Genomic DNA, 25,302 nt, shown 5'->3' with positions numbered 1-25,302 from the left:
GGGGAGGAAGAGTGAGGTCCGTGGGTGAGAGCGGAGCCCTGAGCACCCCGGGTCCCCTGGCGATGCCCGCCGGGGTGAGGCGGCACCTGCGGGGTCACCCCCGCGCCGCCGTGCCGCGTCGAGGCTGAACGCCCGCTCGGGAAGAGACTGGTTTATGTTTGCCAGACGGCGAAACATGTTACTGGCAATTCTGAAGCAACACGGGCGGAGGATATTTTTGCCAGTTTAAGGCCCTGGGCTGGAGTTGAAAAGGGAAAAATAGTGCGCCTTGGTTCTGCCACAGATGTTTGGTTTGACCCTCCGTGCCTCAGTTTCCCCCCATAAAATCATCAAATGAGGATAATACTTAATTTTTCCTGCAGGACAGCGATTTACAGCCCTGAGGCTCACAGTCCCTCAGTGGGAGAGCAGGGGTGGTGCTCTGTCCCGTGTAGCCCTCAAAAAGGTGCACAGACCTGTGTGTCACAAGACTGCCATCTGCTATCCCAGACTGCACCTTCCCAAGAATCTGAAAAATGAAAAACTGAATTTGAAAACCCACTGACTTAGCAGAAAAAACTCCCTGCTGCTGCAGCTGGGACCCCCGCATGCTTCCTCGGCTGGGCTTCACCTCTGCAGGAGTTAAAGCCGGATCCTGATGCATGCTGACATCGGGTAACTATAGTGTGTGTGTGCATATATATAGTGTGTGTGTGTATATATATAAATATATATATATAAAAATAAGGTATGTGTTTATATAAAAAAATAGTAATGACTGTAACAACACTGGGGGGGTACCCCCGAAGCCAGTACTCCCCAGCATGCTGGAAGCCACCCCGCCGAGCTCCAGCAGGCGGGCAGGAAAGGGGCAGGCGTGAGGCCACGGGGCAACAGCGAGGGCATGGGACTCGCACCCCTCCAGGGGACCTGCTGATCTCCGCGGACCTGCACCCCTCCGGGCGCCTGTACGTACCCAGGGCCTTGCCTTGCACACCCCCAGGGCCTTGCACACCCCCAGGGGCCCTGCACACCCCCAGGGGACCTGCACACCCCCAAGGCTCTGCACACCCCCAGGAGCTTGCCTTGCACACCCCCAGGTGCTTGCACACCCCCAGGGCTCCTGTACGCCCCCAGGGGTTTGCCTTGCACACCCCCAGGGCCTTGCACACCCCCGGGGCATTGCACACCCCCGGGGGCCTGCACACCCCCGGGGGCTTGCCTTGCACACCCCCAAGGCTCTGCACACCCCCAGGGGCTTGCACACCCCCAGGGGCTTGCCTTGCACACCCCCAGGGGTCCTGCACACCCCCGGGGCCCTGCACACCCCCAGGGGCTTGCCTTGCACACCCCCAAGGCTCTGCACACCCCCGGGGCCCTGCACACCCCCAGCCGTTTGCCCGGGCCAGGCTCCTGCAGGCCCCCGGGGGGCTCGCCCATCTGCGGGCCCTCCCGAGCGCCGCCCCGGGGGCCGGGCCGGGCCGGGCGGTGCCGCGGCTCCCATTGAGGCCGGTGGCGGCCCGGCCCCCGCCGCGGCGGGGCCAATGGGGGCGACGGACGCGGTCGAGCCTCTCCCCGGCCTCCCCCGCCGCCGCCGGGCGCCGGTCGGAGCGGGGATATAGTACTACGGGAGCGGGGCCGCGCTCCGCAGCCGCCCTGCCGCCTCCCGCGGGAGCCGCGCCCGCCGCGCCGCGCTCCCCTGCTCGCCGCCGGGGCTCCGTCTGCTTCTCGTGGGGTCTTCTGCGTCTTGTGCTTTTTTTTATTTTTTATTATTATTTTTGCTTTTTACTCTTATTTTTGTGATTTTTTTTTTTAAATTTATTTTCCTCGTTGTTGTTGCATTCTTGGCACTTTCTGCCCCCGTCCCCGGCTTGCAGAGGAGTTCAGGTAAGGGCGTGCTTGGGGCGCGGAGGTTTGCGCGGGTGCGCGTCCCGCCAGCGCTGCCCCTGCGCCCCGCTGCCGCAGCGGCCGGGCCGGGGGGGCACGGGGCCGGCGGCGTTTGTGCCGCTGCTGCCCGGTCCCGGGGGGCTGGAAGGCTGAAATCCCCCGTGCGGGGCTGCGGCCGGCGCTGGGGGCTGTTTGCAGGCTGGAGTCGTGTCGTGTCGTGACAGGCGGGGGGGCTACTCCCGGTCATCGTGGCCAGGGGACCACGCCGGGGGGGGGCAAAACCTCCTGAAAAGGGATGGAGGGAGCAAGAAAACGCGAAAAATAATAAAAATCTCCCAAACAACAACAAGAAACCCCCAAACAAACAAGCAAATGGTTTGCAGCCGCGGGAACGCTGTACCGGTGCGGGTGGGAACCGTCCCGCGTCCCCCCGCCGCCTGCCCGGCCCGGCCGGGTTTCGGGGCAGCGCCCGCTGCGGAGAAAGTGTTTACTCTTCTCGAAGCCAAAGTTTGGGGCTGGAAAGGGGGGGTAGTCTCCAGAAAATAAGGCTTCGGGAACGTTTCTGCAGTTTCCCAGAGGTGGTGGGGTTGGGGGGGGGGGAAAACAAACGGGGAGACCCTAAATCCCCCCCCCCCCCCCCCATTCCCCCCGTCGGGGAGCAGCGCAGCCACCTTGCAGAAGAGCGAATGGGTTTCCTCCTGGCTCTTGGCTTCTTTTCTTTTTTCTTCCCCCTTTTTTTTTTTAACACCCCCCCCCATTTCTATTTTAATTTCTTAGAAGCACTGGGCCCGGTTCACTGCTTGGTTTATGGCTCCGTCTGTGGAGCAGGAGTCAGCCTGAACAGATTTAAAATCTTCTAGGGAACAAGAGAAAACCCTAAAGAGATTAGTCCTAAACTAGAAAAAGCTGTGGCAGCATACATGGGAAATGACTGGCAGCGTATCTGAGCCCGGACTGACCGTCCAGAAATGACAGGCTGGGGAATGTGTCCCTGTGTTTCAGCGAGTTCCCAGGACTTAAGGTTTTAATGTTACTCTGAGTCAGAATGTGCCTTCTCTGGGGTTTTTTTTGTGCGTGGGGGGTTGTTGTTTTTTTTTTTTTTTGGCTGGCGATGAGATGGACAGGTTTTAAACAGAACAACATGTTTCTGGCAGAAAGGACATCACAACAACCCAGGGAACTCTTAAAAGCTGGAGCCCGCCGTGCAGCCGTGTGCTGGTGAGCAGCTGCCGTATTTCTCTCCCGAGCGGCTGCTTTTCCATGGCTCAGGCACCCCGGTCCCTCTATAGGGGCTTACATTTCTAACGCGTTTTCAGGCCTCCTAGAGATGAACTTGCTTTATGTAAACAGCACCATTAGTTTTCATAGCTTGTGTAGCCCTGCCTTTTTTTGCCTGTTACTGTGTTCTGGTTTTGGCTGTGTCTTCAGGCAAAGCAGGGATGAAAGCCTTTCGGTTGTTAGGCTGGCCTTTAGGATAAAATATAGCCCGGGCCCGATCCTGCATTCCAGGCATTCCCCAAAATCTTCTTGGCTGCTCTGCGAGTTTTGAGAGTGCACAGCAAGCAGATCTGGCCCCGGCTCTGTCTGCCTCTGACAGTCCCCTCTCTTCTTAAAACTACTCTGGTTACAGCAAGTGACATTGCTCCTTGTCGGGGGAGCCGGGGAAATGAGCCTGCTGGCTGTTTTCTGCTGGGGACGTTGCTGGCAGCAGTTGCTAGGAGTTTGTTGGGGATTTTTTCCCCCTGTTTTCAGCCCTCATTCAAATTAGGGTCTAGTTCTATTCCCGGTGACATACAAGGATATTTTGATGTGTGGCTTCCTAGTTCTCACAGGCATTTAAAGAAAACTTGAACTTTTTATTCTTTTTTTTTAAAAGAACTTTTCCAACTGCTTTTGGTGCAGGCTCTTGCCCTGCACGCACAGAGCAAGCCGGCTTTTCTTAGGGGGGAAAAAAAAAACCAAACCACGTTGCCGTCCAGATTTCGGCCACAGCACCGTTCTTCAGGAGTTCGAGCTGGAACAGCGCAGGCATCGGCGGGAGGATCAGAAACGTCTGAGGGCAAGCCCTCCTCTCTGCCCCACGTTGCACAGGGCAGTCACCAGTTTTTGGTGCAAGATAGAGCCAAGCTGCTTGGGTGAATTCTTACTGGAATAAAAACCTCTCAGAAGCAGATTGTATTTTCTGTTTCAAAACTGGGAATAGCTCAGCTCTGGAACTTCTGGAGGAACTTGCCATCAATGCAGAGATTTTTTAAAAAAAAAAAAAAAAAGTCCTATGTGTTAGAAGTAGTTCGGCTCTTCTGACTCTTCACTTTTACTATAAGAAATGATTATAGGCTAAGGTCACAAAACAGAGCCACTAACCTCTGCTTGAACTTCCTCGTGTTCGGCACATGTGGGTATTTCATTATCGGTTCAGAGGCATAGCTGACTGACAGGCCACGCATACCAGGAAAATGTGCGATCTTACTTTTAAGTCCGTCTTTCAACCTGCCCCTGCTTCCTCCCTGTGCGTATGAAGGAGGAAGCTGTGTCTTTAAGAAATATGGGTTTTTCTCCCCCGTTTCCTGTGAAATATTAATAGATGCTGCCGATGGGATGGAGCTCTTTAAGGGTGTTGTGTAAAATCTCTCGCTCCGCATTTGCTGCGGCACTGAGCACATAGACGCCTTTTCATTTTTCTCCGGGGAAGGCAAAGACAAGGCAAATTTCGGAGATCAGGCAGCAAGGACGCTCTGCAATAGCAGTAACAACCGTCCCCTTCCCTGTACAAAACTGGGAGCTATTGACTATTCATGGCAAAGCGTCCAAAGCGCAGCGGCAGAGCCTGTGGAAAATGACAGCGTGTAACAAGATTGACTGGCATTTCCTTCACGCTGGGTCACATGCCTCCTAATTCACACACACACAAAACCTCATAGGCTGATCAAATGACTTCTATCTCTGCAGTCCACATACCTTCCACAGAAAGAGTTGTTTTATTATGCACATAACAGCTCTGTTTTCAATCAGTCACCTTGAGCGAGCGATTGCAGGCCGGTGTTTGCTCTGCCTGGAGGTCTCTGCGTTTGCTCTCTAAGAGGCATAGTCTCCATCCGTAAGCAATTTATTTTGGTTTTTTTTTTTTTCCTCTGGGGGTGGAAAAAACCAAATATGCAGATGCCTCTCCTGCCTTCCCCTCCTCAGAAACCTTTCTAGGAAGCTTGCTTGGCTTAACTGGGAAAGTGCAGGACGGTCGCCGCCGTCGGCGAGCGTTGCGGTGGGCTGCGCTGGGAAGGATGGATTTTGCCCTTGTGCCTCCATGGGGTTGCAGCGGGTTTATGGCTCACGGGAGTAGGGGCTTGCGGGATGCTGCCCGCTCGCCGCCTCGACACGGGGGGAAAGCGGGAGCGCGGCTGCCTGCCGTGGGTCACAGCAGATTGAGATGCTGGGGGTCCGTGCGAGCCCTCCCAGTTTAGCCACTGGCACGAGGTTCAGATCGCCTCGACCTCCGTAGCCGGAGAGTATGGAGTGGTGATGAGGTGAAACCAGCCACCAGCTGGCTTGCCAGGCCATGGTAATTAGCTCAGCGCGGTGCCAGCCTTATTAAGGGCAGTGCAGGTGATGATGACGTTGGCACACTGATTCATTACATCTGGAGGGGAAAATCCGCCTAGTAAATGCTGAAGCACAGTAAATATTTTTGGCTCCTGACAGATTGATCCTTGCATTATGCTGATTAGCCTATATTTGTGGAACCGAGGAAGTTAAAAATAAGGTTGGTGGAAGCTACAAGATAAGGAAAGGATTTGCGTTTTATGGCCACCAGCAATAAACTTCTTTTTTTATTTGTTTTTTTTGGGTGGTAAAAATTTCAACACTTTATTTTTTCTCCCCATTCCCTTCTTTGGCTCTAGGTTTCACTGTTAAGTGAAAGCCCATAATTTATTTTCTCTTGCCAGTAATATTCTGGAAGGGAGCTGTAAATCTAGAGCGCACACAGTTGGGAAATGATTTCTGAAAGAATTCTTTTGCAAATACGTGGTGCAAGCCTGCAGAATGCTCCGGCCCTGACAGTCCTTAGGGGGTGGTACAGACGTATCAAAGCGTGTAGCAGCATGTGTACTCAGTGAGACTGGATGCTTTGGACTTTCCTGCGAGCTGGAGGGCTTTACAAGCTTTAGTTCATGGAGATAAATGATTAAACCAGCTCCTGACTGTTGCTGTTTTGTTTTCCTACACTCAGGCTCTCACCTGAACTTTCGCCGCCTGGTATATGCTGTTGGGATAGCCATAAGAGATCGCCCAGGAATGGTGGATCACTTGCTGCCTACTGATGAATCCTTTTCATCTACAAGATCTTCTCTTGGATACTTTGGGGACATGACAGCCGGGGTGAGGTCCTACCAAATGCTGCCCTCTCCCCTGTCAGAAGATGACAGCGACTCGTCCAGCTTTTGTTCTTGTTCCAGCCCTGACTCCCAGGTTCTCAGCTCCAGCTATGGAAGCACGTCCAGCGCAGAAAGTCAGGACAGTATCTTAGACTACTTATTGTCCCAGGCGTCTTTGGGGAACGCCGCCGCGTCATGGTGGGACAAAAGGAGGCTTCAGCCGATAGTGAAAGAGGAGTACTTTAGGTTGCCTGAATTTGCCGTGGATATGGAAGACTCAGGACCATTTCAGCCCACGCTTGAGGAAATTGAGGAATTTCTGGAGGAGAACATGGAGTTGGAGCTCAAAGAAAGACCTAAATGTGAGACCAAGGACTTGAGAGCTTGCAGCCAAGTTTCTGTTGCTTCGCTACAGCAAAAAGACCATATGTTACCCAGCGCTAGTTTAAAAGAGAGTAAAAATGAACAGTTGAGCAGCTCAACGGAAGGTGGCCAAGCTTCAAATGGAGGAATGTCCCTGGAGAATGGGATACCGGTTATGCTCCAAATTCAGCCTGTACAGATCAAACAGGAGTCCAACACGAGCCCCAGTTCCCAAGGACCAGCACAAGAGAACATTAAAATTGCACAGCTCCTAGTCAACATCCAAGGACAGACATTTGCCCTTGTGCCTCAGATAGTTCAGTCGTCCAATTTGAACTTGTCCTCTAAATTTGTCCGCATTGCTCCCGTCCCCATCGCTGCCAAGCCAATTGGGCCAGGAGGCATGATCCAGGGTCAGACGGGAATCATCATGGGTCAGAAATTTCAAAAGAACCCTGCAGCAGAACTCATTAAAATGCACAAATGTTCTTTTCCTGGGTGTACCAAGATGTACACGAAAAGCAGCCATTTGAAAGCCCACCTGAGGAGGCATACGGGAGAAAAGCCTTTTGCATGCACGTGGCCGGGTTGCGGATGGAGGTTAGTATTGGGGTGCAGCGTTGTCCTATCCCCCTTCCCCTTTTTGCTCACTTGACCTAACTTGCCGAGCAAGTAGGTTCGCACTCTGATTTATAAACTGTTTCTGTTCCCAAAACTTGTTTGGTTGGTTTGAGAATTAAGACCTTTTTCTTCCTGTTAGGTAATCCAGGGGCTTTGATAAATTAAATAGGAGAGCATCACCTGCTGGCACCAGCTGTTTAAGTGTCTTAAAAAAAATAGAAGTAGTCCATCGTAATTTGTATTTCATTCCAAGAGGGTCAGATAAGCTTGTTACCGCAGGCAATACCTTGCGTTCACGTCGGTCTGGTTGCAGCACGCCAGCTGCAGCAGATGCTGGGCTGGTACCAGCCGAGGGCTGTAAGCGAGCTGGATGGCTTAGGGCAGAATCGCCGCGCGTGGCTGCGTGCGGCTCCGACCGCACGGGGTAAACGGGATCGCTGCAGGGCTGTGACAAGCGAGTGCGGTGAAGGAGAGCAGTGTTCTGTGCCGTTTCAGAGAAAATGCGCTCCATCCCACTCCTGGAAACGCTGGCAGCGACACGCTGGCATGCACTGGGTTTTCTTCTCTGCGTTGATTCAGAAAAATGCGTGGGTGCCACTCAGAGTTGCAAAAAGCTGTCAGATGTAACAACATAACCAGAAGGCTGAGGTGGAGTTAAGCATTGCTTGAATGAAAGATTGCAGGTTTGATTGAGCAAAACGTTTCGCAGAGGTATCTCTTGATTTTTTTTTTTTTTGAATTTTTTATTTTTAATACTAGTTGAAAAATTAAAACTCTGTTAGAAAAATCAACTTTTTATTTTAAGGAAATGGTGGAAGCCTTCCTCCCTCTGTCCAATTAGCTGTATTACTAGCCTGCCTGCTGGCAAGTGTTAATATACGGCACCACAAATCATGACGGGAGAAAACAAAATCTTAACTCCCTTCTGTTAAATTAAACAGATTTCTTTCAGAGAATATCCTGCAGAGCTTCAGCGAGCAATGTCTAATGAGGAAATGGGTTGTGATCGTGGGGAACAGACAAGGTAAAAAGTAACAGGAGAGGGTTGTGTAAAAATGCAAGTATGTGAGACACGCAGCAGTTAGGGATGGCTGGATTGGTTTGGGGGAAAAGGTCAGAGCGGGGCTGAATCCTTGGCTCCCCAGCTGGACCAGTTTGCAGTTTGCCTCTCGGAAGGACTGAGGAGATCAATGCAATTCATTTGGGTGATTTTCCTTCCCGTTTCAGTTTATGGTGGCTTTACAAACTGGTGGTGATTTTCTTTCCTTTTGTACGGGTGGCACTTCTCATGAGCCGGGCTCGGTGGCTCGCTGCTCAGGATGCGCTGAAATTCATTTAGTTATTTAGCTGATTGGTCCCATAAGCCGCAGGCTGGTTTGCCCCTGACCTGCAGTAGCGGCACTGGCTCCTTTTTATTTGGTTGCCAGAGTCCGTGCGTGCAGGCAGCAGATGTGCCTCCTGCCTGTGAACGTGCCCGTGGGTGTCATCTTGGCTTTCCTTGCGCTGGGATGCGAGCAAAACTCTCATTTTTGTGACAAATGCACGTGGCACGTGAGGGCTTGTCTGAGCCACGCTGAGATTTATACCAACGCTCCCAGTGACTTTTGTGGCTCAGGATGAGCAGCCTGAAGTATTGCCTGTGGTGACCTTTTCCAGCTCTGTCTTATTACAGAGCTGGTGTTTCCCAGGCTGCAAAACCAAAAGGGGAACATTTAGGAAAAATATTAAGTGGCGGGAGATAGATTGAATTTACACTGGGGTGCCTGCCTGCTCCCAGCGTTACAGCGAATGGCGTGGATCAGAAGGAGGATGCAGGGGTGAGGTGGGCCAAGAGAAGCGCAGGTCCCGCAGCCGGGAGCACCCTGAACTTTCAGCCAGCCACAACTTTTTAAAGACGAGGAACCCAACAGGGACGAGAAATTAATCACCCTAGCTACAAGGAACACGTGTCTTGTCCACGAGCAGCTGCTGCAAGGGCTTTTCAAACTCTATTGCTGGTTGTCTTGTTGCGTTTCACAGTCCAGGCTGGTACCCCAGTCCCCAACACCCCCAAACTTTGGAAGGGCCCTGCTCCAAGGGGGGAAGGTTTAGAGCCAGCAGGAGCGGCAGCGCTCGGGGAGCCGCTTCCTGCGCTCCCAGCAGCCCTTAGCACCGGCCTGAGGTTCCTGCACATCCCCTACACGCTGCTCCCGCATCAAAGGCCAGACCCAATGGAGCACTGAATTACTCAGTCCCCTTTCATCCATAAAGCATGTTTACCTTTTCCAGAAGTTCAGCGAGAGCTGTGATCTCACATGACTTAAGTGAAATGCATCTGGAGTCTTTGTTTACTCCCAGTTTTATATCATCTCAAATGAATTTAAGCGCTAGAACACTGCTGGGCTCTGCTTTCCCCCTCCTTTCCCTGCGTTCTTGTGCTTGCGTATTTATTTTTTCACCGAAGACACTTAAGGTCTGACCTCACTGAAGATAGTAATTTCAAAAACAAACCAAAGTGTTGCCTAGCACAAAGTGGCTGAGCTGAGGGGGGTTAAAGCTGTCCCAGCTCTCTGGGCAGCCCTGCTATGGTGAAGTTGCATGCTTTAAATGCACCAAGGTAGGGGTGTGCACACAGCAACCCCTTTTGCGAACCCCTAGGACAGCACGACAACCCCAAGCACCTCCCTGGAGGAGGTTGAACCCTGCTTGCTTGCGCCCTTCCTCGGCACGGGGCGAGAGCTGTTTTCGGCAGGCTGCGGAGAGGCGTTCATAAGTGGCCGGTGACCCGTTGCGTTCGATACCCCGCTGTACCGGTCGGCGCACTGATCCGTGTCGTGCCAGCTTATACCTTTGGCACGCGGCAGCCTCTGGTTAGCGCTGCTCCTGAGACAGCCCTGACCAAAAAGCTGAGCTGCAGCGTGGGCCGGTCCCCAGCAGCCGCGTTGTGGCATGGAGTAGGAGAAGCTCTCGCTTTCCCTCCACTGGCGCAGCGGCGTACAAAGCTGCCGTTGTTGTAAGGCCTTGGGGATTAGGCAACCGCGTTTAAATGCCCTGCCACATCGCTGGGCTGGAGGTGCTTCCCCGCAGCCGGCTCTGCAGGTGACAGCATGCAACACAAGCTCTGCCTGGTTTGGTTTTAAAGGCTTGTAATGCGCGTGGCTGGGAGCGTGGATGGGACCAGGCGAGCGTGGGGAGGACGACGTGTGGGACAGGTCAGGGCAGGTGTCTCGCATTGGCCTTTTTTGCTGGTGCTGTGCAAGGGGGTTTGCAGGTGCGTAGGACACACGCCAGTTTGCCGTAGCGGTGCTTTGGGGATGGGCAGGATGAATCAGAGCCTCCCCTCCGCTGCGGAGGAGAGGTGCAGCCTGAGTCAGCCTCAATGGCTGGTGGCCGTGGCAGGGACCGTGGAGTACCAGGCTGAAGCTATTGACCTTTCTTGCCCTGCGAGCCATGTCGCAATGTCCTCGTGTGGCTGGGAGACACAGGACACGTCCTACACATCAGGGAGCTCTAGGATTTGTCTTCAAGGGAGGTGTAGTTACAGGTCCTTTGGGGTCCCACCAGATAGAAGGATGAAGGAAACTCTTTTAGTTGCTGTGGAATTGCCCAGATCCCTCCACCTTTCTTTTGAAGGAGGAATCCTTCTGGAAATGGCAGTGACTTGGGTTACTGAGGTGTTCTTTGGGGGCACCTTTTCTTTGTTTGAATTTGGCATTCCACTGGGGATTATTTGCAGTTTTCTTGGGGTGATCTCAGTGCCAGAACGTGCTGCAAATATCATTTCACTGCAGAGCTAGGCCACCAGATCCTCCTGGCTTCCTTGTCCTAACCTTTGCGTTGTTTTTTGTAAACACACCGACAGTTCGAGGTTTATTTCTGTGGGCTCTGTAAGTTGATCTTTCCATGACGGCTGGGGAACAGTATTGCAACATTCCCGCCTCTTCAGCTAAGGACATCATTATGAGGCAGAGTGTATTTTTATCGGATGAACTCATCCGAGCTCCCAGGGTATGAGCAGAGCTGTTCATTCCTGACATGTGCCTCTTTCTCCCCCACCATCCATGCAATTCCCATCGAAATGCACTTGTGGGGCTCTTGTGCAGGATTAGCCATGTGCTACTGCACTTCTGTTGCAGATGGCGACCTTAATGGCCAAAAACATGGAACAAGGCAACCCGGCCACATCTGGTTTTACTCCTTTGGGTGATAAGCCTGTATATAAGAGGACAGGTCTTTGCAAAGGTGCTTTTCCCTCTCTGCTCCCTCTTTTCCCTGGACGTGGTTGCCACCACTGGTAACAGGTCCGTTCCTTGTCCAGCACTGAGTCCCACTGAGGCAGCCTGCCCAGGCAACATCCTGCCCTCTCCAGAAAGATGCTTAGTCCCACTCATTCGTAGCTCTACAAGAGCATCCCTCCAGGGATGTGGCACTGGGACTAGCTCACTGCTAAGGACTCGGGAGAAATGCCGGGCCCTGCTGCTCCCAGGTCCGGACTGTGGTTTTGGGAAGCCAGGGCTGGAAGGAGCAGGGGTGCTAGAGAAGCAAGCGTGCAAGTACTAGGGGTGAAGAGAAACCTCTGTCGTAGCCTTTATGAAGAAGAAGATGCGTCCCAGACAAGGAACAGGTTCATGGCTCCATTAGGGCATCTGCCTGTTGCTCTTAATGGTGAATTTGACTCTTTCACTGTGGGGATACCAAAGCAAGGAAAGGGAGAAGAGCAAGAGAATGGGTGAAGGAATCTCCCCCAGAAATGCCCCTGGGACAGACGTGTCCACACCTTACCGTACCCATGGCGAGTATCTGCATCTGCTTTGTGCTGGCTGAACGTTCTCTGGGTAGCATCACCGGACTGAAGATCTGCGGGAACTAAGGAAACCATTCCCAGCTTTCCCAGTGCCTGCGTCCTGTTCCTCAGCTGGCGGCAGGAGATCAGGGCTAATTAAAATCTTTATGTGGAAACTTAGTTTTCTTGCATGAAGGACTTATTCATTGGAGCCCAGTGGTCCTATTTTCCCCCCTTTCATAAAAATAGCGTATTCACTCTGTTGGTGATGTGATATTTTGCTCCAGAAGGGCACATTTTTCTACATGTTCTTTCCCCCATTTATTCAGCTAGTGCCCATGACTTCATTTATTTATTGTAAATAAACAGCTGATACCATTTCTTGCAAGCTCTCTTTCTGTGCCGCTCTTTGTTACTGCTCTGGCAACAAAACACTTAATTGCCCTTTGTCAGGCAGCAAATTTTTTGTACCCATCTGGACAGGGCTGTTGTAGTGTGACATTATTAATTAACCCTGTGGCTCCCAGTCACATCCGAGCTGGAAATAGAGCCAGCCCCGCTGTTAAGACCAAAGGATTAGCTGATTTGAGTTCAGTAAAGCCTGTGGGATTCACGGTGGCTATTTGGGGATTTTTCTTTGGAGATAGAAGGTGGGAAATATCTAAAATTGAGATGACTCTGGGAGACAGTTTTGGTGATTAAAGGCTCAATCTTGATTTCAATTTACCCATGAAGTACCTATGCTAACGGCCATTGGGGCCCACCTGGATTTCAGCTGTTAGGATGTTGAGCATATCTGGTACTGAGATGTTAATGACTCTATTTAGTCTGCAGGAGCCCGTACAAAAGCCGATTTTTCAGCTGGATCTGATAAGCTGTGTAGCTTGTGGGTAGCTATGTTGGGCTGTTATTTGGGGTCCATTTCAAAGTAGGTGCAATTACTGGATGTCTGTTGGGCTCGTGTCAGTGAGAGCTTGGAGCAGACCTCACCTGCAGGTCGTTGGGTGTTAGCTCTGCTCGAGGAGGGTCCGTGCTTGGATTTGCAGGAGGGAGGTTGTGGGACAGGCTTTGAAGGGGACTGGCAGAGGGATCAAGCGCTGGTTTTGTTGAGCTGTACCCAGGTTACTGGGTTTAGGGCAAGACTGGTACAAACATTGCCTCCATGCATTGCTCTGAGTCCCGAGTTGACATGGGATGAGGTTGATAGTTGTGTGTCTCCATCACTGCTGCCGACTGCCGGTTGGGACCAGGCCGGCCCTGTTGTGTGTCCCTTTCAGTTCACATGGTTGGGCTTTGCCACAAGCGCAGTCTCCCAGTGGCCTGAGGGGATGTTTTTTTTCCGCTGTGAGAGACATAGCAATGTAAAAAAACATTTATATGAAAAGGCTTCTCTTCTCTTGCAGGTTCTCCAGGTCAGACGAGCTGTCCCGGCATAGGCGCTCCCACTCGGGGGTGAAACCCTATCAGTGTCCCGTCTGCGAGAAGAAGTTTGCTCGAAGCGACCACTTGTCCAAACATGTCAAGGTGCATCGGTTCCCACGAAGCAACCGCTCCGTCCGCTCTGTGAACTGATGGGTCCCGCTTTCCCCTTCCCGCCCAGCCATCCTACAACAGCCGATGACAGCACTTTGCTCACTATATTTCTAGTGATAATTTATTTGTCTCCACAGAACAGTCAATGCTGTTACTTGATACCACCATGTCTGAGTGTCCCATGTCCTTTAAAGATGATTTGAGAATGAAATTCTTTTTGGGTCAGGGGAGGGGGGTGCTTCTTCCTTTTTGTTTTGTGTTTTGTTTTTTTTTTTAAGGATGTTATTTTCCTTTCCTTCTATCTTTCCCTCCTTTGCTGCTGCTTCTTTTGGAAATTACAGTGTTTTATTTTTAGCTGTTTTCTGCTGCACAGGAAAATGTAAGAGTTGCTTGCTGCTAGTTAATTATAGCCCTGGCATTCCTGAGGGCTTTGCTCATGTACAGGCCATTCATTGTGAGTTTTTATTAAGCTGCTCTATTTGTCCAGTTTGGAAACAGCAAATTCCTTTTGAAATGAAAACAACTCCTTTGTTTTTGGGTCGCCTGAGCCAAGGATTTGTAGGGACTGGCCATAGGAGGAGGAACAGTGGGAGTCGGGGACAGGGGGAGGCAAGGCATGGAGAGCGCTGGAATGCGCCTCTCTGATTTCTCCGGCTCACATTTACCTTTTCCTTGGCTAGGGCTATATATAAATATTTATGTATATATATTCATACATACATATATATATATATATTTAAGCAAAGGCATATCCCAAGCAAACCCAGAAGCTCAGGCTGGATGAAATGGCTTGGAGTGGAGCCTTTTGGTGTGGCTGAGCACGTCCTGTGTGCATGCTTCTCCTGTCCTGTGCTGCCGTGGGAGTGAAAGGATGCTCATGCGCCGAAGGAACCGCTGCTTTCCTTTGACTCTGGTTTGCAGCATCCACTGTCTTTAGCAGAAGAGCTGTTGTCTAGCACGTAGAGCAGCAGGAAGCCTCTTGTGAGAACGGCTGAGCTCTGTTCCTGTCTCTGCCCCTGTCCTCTTCTGTGGTCTTGGGGGAGAAACCAGAGCTCCAGCCCCAGAGGTGCCCGGTGGCCCTGGTGAGCACCGGGCATCCCGAGCATCCACTGCAAGTCAGCGCCTCGCTGGTTGGAGCTAAGTCTCCGTTCGTCCGCTGGCCGGCAGGGTCTTGTAGGATGTACCTGTACCCAGGGGAGGGTGGGAGGCATCGTGGCCTGGTGGGATGGCACCGCGAGATCTTCTGTCCAAGGGTGATCTTCAGCGCTAATCCTCTCCTTACCGACAGCCATGTCAGAGCTCCGTGCAGCTGGGGTGGGTGAATGGGTGAGAACAGTAGCCAAAAGAAACAAATTTGTGTGGTAGCTGGCTAAGAAGGGAATTTAAACAAATAATCAGATGGTAGCAGGCAAGTGATTTTGTTTGTGTTTCTTCTTGTTTTGTTTTTCCTTTTGAACTCTGGCGATTGTAAGAAGCTTTAGAAGAAAATAGAATTCAGTAATTAGGAACGATTTTATAATGGATGTTGCATTTCGATTCGCAGACGGCATCTGTTTGTCTTTTTGTTGGCAAAATGGGAAATAGGAAACTGCCATTCTAGCGCTAGGCAGAGCAGGAGCCTGCGCTGTGCAAAAACAGCAGGTCTCGCTAAAGCAAATGCATTCCTTTTGTCCTCTAGAAATTAATATAAATGAACTATCATCTATTGACTGGTTTATATCACATCCTATGAATGTATGTAAATAAAACTGTACATAGATGCATATCTATATAAAATATCTTTTAATAACATATCAAAATTTGTGTAAATTGGAAACAAAAATACCTATAAAGCCAGTGTACATAAGTTACAATTCTGTATATTTTCTTTTGTTCTTCATAAAAATATATTTACTTTGACAATAAAATGAAAATGGAAATTTTAAATCCCTTCTTGAAATTATTATTCATTAATTTCCTTTGTAGCCAGCTCCGTAATCAGGACAATAGCGCTTGAAATTTTGATTCACCTGGATGTAACTTTTCAGGTGCTGGGTAACAGGGAGCTGACGGAACAGATCTGAAGTTGTCTTCAGAAGTTTTTCCTCATCTCAGAAAATTTCGGGGAGGCGCGAGATGTTCCAGCTCTCCCTTCACCGGAGCCCTCACGCCTCGCCCGGCAGCCGCGCTGGGACCCGAATGCCTTCTGTGGTTTCTGACCGCTGTGGAACAGGTCTGCAGCTGCAGTAAAACTGTGGTTAATAAATTAGAGCAAGCAGGTTTTGAGGAAATTGAAGCTCCAGTGGTCAGTGTGAAGGAGGAAGGGCTTCAGAGGCTGCTTGAGACTGTGACGGTGACTCACTGTGTGACCCAGGACAAAGGACTCAGTTGCCATGTGCCGCAGTTCCCTTTCTTGTAAAATGGGGATAATAATGCATCACAGTGACACTGTTGGACTTAATTTACGTTTGTGTGATCCTTGGATGCAAGGAGCAAGCAATAAGGACAGTAGTCACAGGATTAGATTGTGAAAGAAAGGCTCGGCACGGCGGAGGTCTTGGTGCCAAGGCGCTTCAGTTGGCTCTTCTGTAAATCCCACGTCTGAAAGAGTGATGTGAAGGATCTGTGGTATGAAGCATGCCTCAGGCCTGAGGAGAAGACGCCCTGTTCTGCAACAACCATTGCTTCCCATTCCTAACAGCAGGGGCATGAACGTGATGCTCCGCAAGCCGGGACATCTCTTGCACTGTGCTTTTGGTCGCTCGGCCTCCACTGGAAGAAGAAACCAGCAACGTTTCTGGTGTTAAAGTCACTTCTGAGTCTCCATGGGAGCAATGGTGCAGTGGGTCCAGATCTTCTCCCAGCAAGAATCACTCTTGACGCTAATGGGCGCTTAGGGATTAAAGTCTCTCCCTGAAGAACAGCCACCAACAAACGCCAGCTGATGAGCCAGGGCTCTCCAGACCCCTGATTATTTTTCCCAGAGAACCCCCGTGAGTCTGGCAAGAGGACCGAGGGATGAGTCAGACTAAGTTCTGTGCACTCCAGGTTGTTGTTACCTCCTGAGATGTGGTCTGAAGACCAGAGTCCTAAGGACAGCTGTTTTAAGAGCGCTAGTCGCGTACACATTTTAATTAGCAAGCCTGCACCAGGAGGATCTCCGATTCCCTTCTGTTCTCACCCTGTTGACATCATGCATTAAACCAGCTGCTTTATTTTAACCAGCGTCTCAGTCTCCTCCCCATCTCATCTGGAGTTCTGATATTGCTGTAACGTTGGGCAATTCACCCTGCAAGACACTCGGGGCAGAAGTTGCTCTTTTTCTGCAAGAGGCAATACTTAAAGCTGAAGTGGAGTAATGCAAAATACCTGCTGTTGGAGCACAGCAGTGCAGAAATCTAAGATCTAAGCTATGTTTTAGCCTGGAATATTTTCCATGAAACACTTAGTCTCTCTCTCTCCTTTTTTCTTTTTTTCTTTTCTGTTTTAAGTATGGTTTCTGAGTGTGAATTGTGTGGGTTTTTCTGGTTAATACCTGTAAAGAAATTTAAGTTTATGTAAAAGCTGCAACATTTTGCTCACAAGAGTAGGGCCATGTTTGCTGTGAAAGGAGAGTTAGTTCTGCATGAAAATTAATGACGTTATCAGAGGTTTGTCACAAAAAGGTACAAATTTCCAAAAGAGATTTTGATGCTTGTTTTATGTGGAATTACTGGCCTGCCTGGGCCTTGCTGATTCACAAGAAAAATGTGGCCTTGCTTTAAGCCTGATCACTCTTTACCTGCCTGAAGATAAATAGATATTTAAGTGCTTTGATGCCTACAGCTGTAGATAAGTTTATTATGTCCCTGCTTCAGCAGCTCTGCACGGCAAAGCACAGCATGGCATCGTTATACATATACCGAAGTCTCATTGACTTAAAACATCTATAATTTGGTTTCTGAGGTGTGAATGGACATGTGTGCAGTGTTAGAGCCTTCACATAATGATCATGATCTGTTTCCTAACACTTGTGAGATCTCTCTGTGTTTCTAAAAGGTTTTACTGGCAATTTCTGGCTGTTCATAGTCTCTTCCTCAGAGCTAGTGGTGAAGGAATAGTGTTATGAGAGGTGAGAAGCCATCAACCGGGAAGGTTGTACTCGAGGTAAGGACTAAGCATAAGGAATAAGAGTAAAGTGATATTTCTGTAAGGTGACCTGACTTCTGTGACCCACGGCTAAAGACAGAGCAGTGAAGTGATGGGGCAACACAGAGGGGAGATGGGAACAGAACCAAGAAGTCCCAAATCTCCTTTGCCCCAGACAGCGGCACAGACCACACATCAATAACAGACAGCGGGTTATGGAAGGCAAAGAGTAATAGGACACGTAAGTGAGACATCAGATAAGGAAAGAAAGGTAAAGACGGGGCACGAGATAAAGTCAGGCTGCACTGATAATGTCTACTTTTGGAAAGGATGCCAAGGAGGGGAAGGAGAGCTCGCTTGCTGGTGCGTTGCACTTGGGAGTCACCGAGGTAAAACTCCCTGAGCAGGGTCCTGCTCCCCTGTGTTATGCGGGGGCTTTTCCCCCTGGCAGTCTGGGGGGGAGCTCAGGGAAGTGCACCCCTACGGGAAGCAAACCAGCCCATCGAGCAGGGTGGTGTGACGGAAGGTGGCAAAGCTGGCTCCCTGGAGGAGTGCTTGGGTTTAGACCCTGCGATGTTTGCAACAGTCACCCGCTTCCTGCCCTCCCTGGGGGCTTGTTTCCACTTAAATCCCTGTGCCGGGAGCCTTCTCCTTGTCTAAATGGCCACTATACATTTAATCCAAACAACCAGGTGACTCCAGCACAGAGCCAGTGGCAATAAGCCAGCGTTAATGATTACCCTGGGCCCCTTGGGTTATGTAAGCCTGGCTGTGCTGTACCACGGGCTCGCGGCTCGGACCTGCCCTCCCCGTCTGGGAGAAATACCAAGGACCTGCCAACACACATAGAAAGCTGTTTGGAGCCAGCTGGGATTTTCCTTCTCCCCTTTTGACAGCACCTATGAAACCAGTTATTCACTCAGTTCAGCGATTGCCATGCTTCGCCTGCTTGTTATTCAGAGACATTGCTGTTAAAGAATGAGTTGTGCTAAGCTCCCACTGACTTCGGCGCAAGCCAAGGACAGTGACCGCCATGGCTTATCCGGGGAAAAAATTTCCCAGCTAAGGCAGGGACTGCAGATCCTGGCGGGTCCTTGGCTTCCCTTGCTCATTTCTTCTGGGACATCTGTGGTTTTTGTGTCTTTTAATCTCTTATCCCACAGGTTTTAGTTTTGTTCTTGCTTTTTTTCTTTCGGGGGGGGTGTGTGTTTGAAGGTGTGTGGTGTGTGCAAAATAGATATTGTGAAGAATCTTCTAGCCTTAACATCTAATGTGTGTTTTTATACAGCTAGAGGGATAGGACTTAATGACTCTTCTGGTCAAATGATCCTGTACCGTGAGGTTTGTAGCTCCTCAGTGCTCAGCATTTTACAGGTCTGAGCTTCGATCTGCTCTGCCAGCTCAGTGCAGGTCTTCCTCCAGCTGGAGCACATCCTTCCTCTCTCGCCGCGTTCCCTACCCGAGTACCACTTTTCTAATGGTTTTGTGGTTAGGCTCACTCAAAGCCCATGTAAGTACCTGATCTACAGAGCTAAGGCTGGATGAACCTCTTAGCCCTTGGAGAAGTCTGTTGCAGAGAGCTTTCATCAGCTCACCCATCCAGCCCTACGGAGCATGTATGCCTTGGCCAGCATCTCACTGAGCACCGGCTCGCTCTTCACGCGTCCTGCAGTTTCGAGCAACACCTGACGAGGCTCTGGCCATCAGGAGCAGACGGCAGTGTTTGCATCTCTGCCGAGCGCAGCAAGCCGAGGTGTTAGGTAAAATGGGAGTGAAATACATGAATGACAATTAACTGTTGGGAAAGCCAGCTCACCTCTTGCTCGTGCTGGTGCACGGCTGGTAACTCTTCCCCTGCTCGTCTTGGATTCATAACCGTCCTGGAAGGGAGAGAAAATTGAGGTGAATGTGGCCTATAGTTATCTGGAAGGGAGTGAAGGAAGGAAAACAGAAACTGAAGCAAATTATGGCATAACAGGCCCTGTCCTGTCTTTTCCAGCACAAATGGAGTGACAGGCTCTTTTGCAGAAAGGGCCCTGCTTGTTGCACAAGGGGAAGGTTGTCTGAGCTAGCAGCCAGCGCCAGAGCAGCCGGTGTACCGTGCTCCGGGGCAACAGCAGCTTTATGGCAGGGGGTTGAGCGAATGATAGCCAGAGGGTTGTGCCTTGGACAGTTGGCAGTCATAAAGAGAAGGGGCTGGGATTGCTCGCTGTCGGTGCCTCAGGTCCCCTTCCTTGTATAAGGATACTGCCTTTCTCCTCCTGACTCTGTACCTGATTCTTGGGGTGGCCTTGAGTAAGTCTTAGCACTTCCCAAAGCAGAAATATTATTTACCCATATGACCCACATACTGGGAACCTCAATAATTACGAGGCACTCTGAGATCTTTAGTGGAAACATCTGCCCAGGAATTGTTTTGCATGTGACTGAGGGTGGAGTCCAGCAACCCACAGAAAGAAAGGTACAAAGAATTACTGTTCTGTATCTAAAAAAGCCTCTGGCATCTGCCTCTCCTATTGAGTCCAGTGGGCACCAGCCTAAGCCCTGCAAGTTATTCCAACATTATGGTTGCAAATACAGGGATTGGGCCATTGGGCTGAAAAGCATCCAGGCATTTAGTAAACTTGCCTTCCATAAGTGAAGGAGTGACGTGAACGTTCGAGTTTGGCTGTTGACTGCTGACTTTTTCTGAGAAGTCTATAAACGGCAGCCAGGTAGTCTCTCACTTTTTGTTTCTCTGATGTGCGTTGTTTTTCCATGGACAACATGTCCTGGACCTTAGAGAGTTGGCTGGAGCTAGATTCATTCAGACCGGGTGTCCCCAGTGGCAGATAATGCATCAGAGAGGGCAAAGGGCTTGGAAATTTTGTTATGTCAGAATGGGCGTCCTGCAGCCAGAGCGGCTGGAAAAACACCCGGGCTGCGCTGATGGCGGCACCGTAGCAAGTGGTCTCATGGACCAGTGCCTGTGCTGGACCTCGGCTCCGCTGTGCTAGTTCTCGGGTCTGACTAGGACACCGTGGCACCGCAGAGCCAAGGCATGGATGTGGGCGTCCGGGGGCAGGGCTGACGTGGGGAGCCCCTTGCTGGAAATGAGACCTCTCTGCCTTGGCTGATGCGGAAATGGCCTCTGGTACAGGCTCGTCCCTTCTGGAAGTGGCAGATGCTCCTGGGGAAGGTCAGCTTTGGCTGGAAGGGGAGGGCAGGGTGACGAGCAACCTGTCCTCTCTTCAGAAAATTGAGTTAGTTACAGCTGACAAGTTTGCTGGTAAACTCTCCCTCTTGCTCCCTAGAAATTAATGGCACAACTGGAGGGTGTTCATTTACCTGCCACCCGGGACCTTTAGTCTCCTCACAGGCTATTCCAACAACTGATAGATAAACACACATTAGTAACACATTTGCCTTCAAGAAAGCGTGGATTTTCTTTGGCACCGAAGCTCACAACAGCCCTTCTCAAGCACTGTCTGGTTGCCTGAGCGCTTGCCCCTCACTCGCTATCCCTGGCACTGCCTTGTAGATAATCCAGGCTTGTGCGTGAGGTCAGCGACACCCACGAAAGTTTAATGCGAATCAATCTGTGTCATGCCTAAAGGAATGACTAGCAAATTAGAATTGGTCCTGATGACCTCGTGTGAGTTACCTGATACCCTGAGGCAGATCCCTGGTGGGTGGAGGACCGTGAATCCAGGGAGAGCTGGAGCCACCTTCCTTGCTTTCCTCCTGCATTTTCATGCTAATCTCAGTCAAAAAAATTAGCCGTGCTAAATTAATAATAACATTTGGCACTTCTCTAGCATCTTCCAGTTGAGGAGCAGAACACGCTTCCCAGTGGGGAATTAAGTCTTTCAAGCCCCTTGAAGAGTAGTTGTCACCTTCATTGTGCAAGGTCAGAAAAAGGATTTAAATGATTTGACCAACAGTTGTTGGGGAGCCTGTGGCAGAGCTGTAGAGCAAACTCAAATGTGCCAATTCCTTCTCAGACCCAGGCATTAACCACAGCTTAATCATTTGATTTTGGGACGTGTACACGCTGATGTATAGATGCAATTAATTGAAGCACACTGGGGGAGAAGTGGGGATGCTTTTTAGCCCTCTGGATAGGCTTACGACCTGCACGAGGTTGAGCACAAGGAATGACATGTGTTCATTTTGCTGATGTAGCATGGGTGATGTTGGCGCAGGTGCGCTGTGGCCCTCGCAGCTGCTGCAGGACCCGGGGAGCAGTGGGAGAACAACTTGGCTATATCTGCTTCTGACTTTTTGAGTCCTTGCAATGGCCCTCGGTGACCTCTGCAGATGGGTTCATGTTCTTCATCTTCTGTGGGGACCATGCTGGCTCCCACAGTAAGCAGCAAGAAGTTCAACTTGATTTTTTTTCTCCCCCTGACTTTATCACCCCATAAAGCACTTCCACGCTGCTTAAGGCTTCACCCTTATGGTGTGATCAGCAGGACGCTGATTAGCACCCTCAGAGGTTTCCTTGCACTAAAATCCAACTTGCTCCTTGCAGTACCTTCTTATACATCTACCTACAATCTTTTCTTCCTTAACTTTGATACTTTGTGCTTACTCTTCTCAAACACATTTGTTTTAAAGAAAATGACCGGCTGCTGATGCACTAGCTGTTATCCATTAACACAAACATTTTAGATTGCATAAGAGTGCCCGTTTTGAAAGTGAGCACAGAAGAGCTAGTCCAATGTAATCTCTGCTGTTTATTCTGATCTTCTTTTATTCAACTTCTGCAACTAGATAATTTGTGTGGGATTTAATAAACTCTACTCTTTGTTGTGATAAGTTCTAATTATTAATTTCAAGGCAGTTTATTGGATCTACAAATAAGTAGTCACTAGCTAGAGCAATGTGCTGTTGAGAGAGAGATTTCTACCTGCCTTGTAGTGACTAAGTGGGTATATGTAACCCGCAGAGAAACCTCGCAAATAGAGTCCCGTGTCATGGATGCAGTACATTTGCAGAGCAAGAGCTAGCCTGAGTCAGCTGGCAGTCTAAAGAGATGCGCAGGACAAATAAAGCACATTTGGGGCTGCCCAGAAAAAAAGAATTCCTTTTCATTAGAAAAAAATTGAAAGCGTTCACCAGAAGATGTGAGAGAGCAAGGGAGACAGCAGAATTGCCAATGCGGTGGCCGGCAGTCACTGGGGATGCTGGCTGTGCTGGTTCAGTTCCCAGAGCTGCCGGATCGGTCCCTCGCCATGGCTATGCGATGCCGGGACCTGCCAGTGTTGGGTGTTTTGAAGTGATGCTCCTGTTTCCTCGTTTTCTTTCCACGGAGGTTCCCCTTGTGAACTGAGGATGTTGTGATTTTACCAGAAAGGCTCTATTGATGAGCTAAAGTTAAAGACAAATATTAAGTTTCTAGTGCAAAACGTCGCAGCCAGCTGGGGGTTTGTTTAAGTCAAGTGATGACTGGGGCCTTGCTGCGGTCACACAGCTATGCAGAGAGAACGAGGAGTGGAATCTTAGTTTGGCCTTGATGACCCCTCATGAGGCCACATCTATGCCTATGTTAACAGAGGAGCCCTGGGACAACGGGATGCGAAGGCAGTGGAGGGCTCTTTGTAACCCACTTGTCTCTGCTGTCAGCACCTCCTCTCCCTTCTAGTTCAAGGTCTTCCACCAGTCAAAACTTTTCTGTCAAATGAATTTCAGATTTTTTCAGTTTTTGTAAAAGATTTTTATGCTTTTTTTCCCCCCCAAATGCAAATTTCAAGAATTACATATTCAAACCTCAGCAGTGCTCTTTGAAGTTGACTTTTCCTTCACTTTTCAGCAACCCCAGAAATGTGATTTTTATGACCAAAGCATGAACAGCTCACTGGAACAGATTTCTTTCATGTTCGTAGACATTTTCATGGGACAATGTCCATCGGTTCCTGCTTGTCTTTGGAAAATATCCACCTCAGAGTCCCACAGCTGCAACCTCTAAGTGCAACCATATGATAAAAGCCATTTGCTGTTCCCCTTGCCGGCCAAGAGCACACAGACTGCACCCATGAAGACCACCTCAAGGCCATTTGCATTCTCTGGGGAAAGTACAACACTGAAGAGAAGACTCAATTAAAGTCTTTAGGGCCTTCAAGTGGAGGCTGCAACAACGGAATGATATTTCTGATTAGTGTTGCAATGTGATAGCAACCATCATGAGGGAAAAGAGAAAAACTCTAGCAGAGAAGATGTTTAGATCTCCAAGGTCCTATTCTCAGTCATTCCTAAGCTCAGTCATTCTTCACCATGCTTTGCTTTCTCTGGTCAGCGGTACTGGTGAGGCAATGCAGAGGTATTAGCTCCCCTAATTTTTTGGACGGGCACAAGGACAGAGGTGGACTTCCTTGGCAGAGGTGGAAACATGATTTGCAACTTTTGACATCCTGCCTCATGTTTAATCTGCGAGCCCGAGGCTGCCAGGTTGATAAGCAGCACGTGGATTTGGAGCCTCTCCTGTTCAGGCTCTGGGTGCAGAGACCAGGACAAAAACAGGGCTCTCGCCCAGGTGAAGTCTCAGCTCTGTCAGTGAAGGCTAAAGTCTTACTGAATTTGTCAGAGCCATGGCTTCACTCTCAGTTTGTACTCAAGCAGTCTTCCTACTCAGGGTTAACGACTCTGCTTACTGGGCTGATCTGGGAGGGAGCTGGGAGTCTCACCTGGGTCTGGGGCTCATCAGAGGTCTCAGCTGAGGGCATCTCCAGGCTCCCATAAGGGGAGGAGCCCAGGTGAGTGGATGGGATGGTGGTGGGGTGCTTATGGCTAGCCAGGAGGGTGGTTTGGGTGCAGACATCTCCGGGGAGTGATCAAGGAGGGAGACTACAGTGAGGAGTGGCTGGCCTGTGTAGTGAGAACCTTTGAGGAATGAACCTTCAGCAGGTACTGTGTTGGGGAGGCTGTGATTGACACGGTTGAATCTTTTGGGTTTTTGGTTTTGGTTTTTGTTTTGGTTTTTTTTTTTTTTTTTTGAGGAAAGAGGGTCCATTCAGGGGTGAAAGAGGCTTGAGGCTGGTGGCTAAAGACTGTTTGTTGGTATTTAAGCCCAGGTGGTGATGAAGTGTGCTTGGCTGGGAGGAAGCTGAGGTGCTCCCTCACTGAGGTGTCTGAGCTTAGGGTCCTGGTTGTGTTTGGTCTTGCTCAGGGGGATGTAGGACAGGTCCCTGGTTCAGTACAGGTGGCTGGGCCTAGGCTGTGCCACAAAGCGTGACTCAGGGGATCTGCTCCTTTCTGGACCTGTTGTTCTTTTTCTTCTCCTGGCACAGAAGAGAGGGCTTCCTCCTGCTCCAGTGTCCTAGTGTAAAAATAAACCTCTTGTCAATTCTTTATTTTTGTCTTCCCTGGATAAAAGAGGCTGTGCTCTGAACCATGAAGGCAAGCATACAGGCTGTTTTTTGGGAGGCAAGGAGGAGCAAACACAATTTAGCCTCTGAGCTAGAGAGTTTCCTAGTACAGGGCACAGTCCAGATTTTTCCACATGCGGGCTTGAGCCCAGACATCACCCTGACAACATGTGGGAACATAAATACAAACAAAAATAATTTCCAGATGAGGGATGTATGCAATGTTTTCTTTTACTGGCATTTATGCTTGCTTATTTGGCTGAAGTTGACAATCAACTCTACTTATTGCAACAGGGTAGCGGGAGGATGCTAGGAACAGCAAAAGTGCCTGTTC

The 25,302-nt window shown here is 50.1% G+C and overlaps 1 protein-coding gene across 3 annotated transcripts; it reads left to right on the top strand.

The window, feature by feature from the left end:
• The first annotated feature begins 1,576 nt into the window (after nucleotides 1-1,576).
• On the top strand, nucleotides 1,577-15,441 carry KLF15 (KLF transcription factor 15). Of its 3 annotated transcripts, none has more exons than XM_087744328.1 (3): nucleotides 1,577-1,866; nucleotides 6,092-7,199; nucleotides 13,386-15,441. In XM_087744328.1, exons 2-3 carry the CDS (start codon nucleotides 6,157-6,159, stop codon nucleotides 13,552-13,554), a joined length of 1,212 nt encoding a protein of 403 aa, XP_087600454.1. In that variant the 5' UTR covers nucleotides 1,577-1,866; nucleotides 6,092-6,156; the 3' UTR covers nucleotides 13,555-15,441. The 3 variants fall into 3 exon arrangements, with proteins under 3 accessions (XP_087600454.1, XP_087600455.1, XP_087600456.1); XM_087744329.1 differs by lacking the exon at nucleotides 1,577-1,866 and adding an exon at nucleotides 4,815-4,963; XM_087744330.1 differs by lacking the exon at nucleotides 1,577-1,866 and adding an exon at nucleotides 5,088-5,623.
• Nucleotides 15,442-25,302: the final 9,861 nt, after the last annotated feature.

This window comes from Nipponia nippon, unplaced genomic scaffold (genome assembly GCF_047370975.1).
Source record: "Nipponia nippon isolate SJK-2023a ecotype South Korea unplaced genomic scaffold, ASM4737097v1 scaffold_9, whole genome shotgun sequence".
NCBI classification, from domain to species: Eukaryota; Metazoa; Chordata; class Aves; order Pelecaniformes; family Threskiornithidae; genus Nipponia; species Nipponia nippon.
The sequence above is the reverse complement of the archived record's forward strand: the minus strand, read 5'-3'. Positions and strand labels throughout refer to the sequence as shown.

What these genes read in the sequence shown, in the direction of transcription:
- KLF15 (XM_087744328.1), top strand. Translation starts at nt 6,157, where the DNA reads ATGGTGGATCACTTGCTGCCTACTGATGAATCCTTTTCATCTACAAGA. An exon ending in TGGCCGGGTTGCGGATGGAG is followed by an intron (nt 7,200 to 13,385) that starts GTTAGTATTGGG and finishes CTTCTCTTGCAG; the next exon opens with GTTCTCCAGGTCAGACGAGC.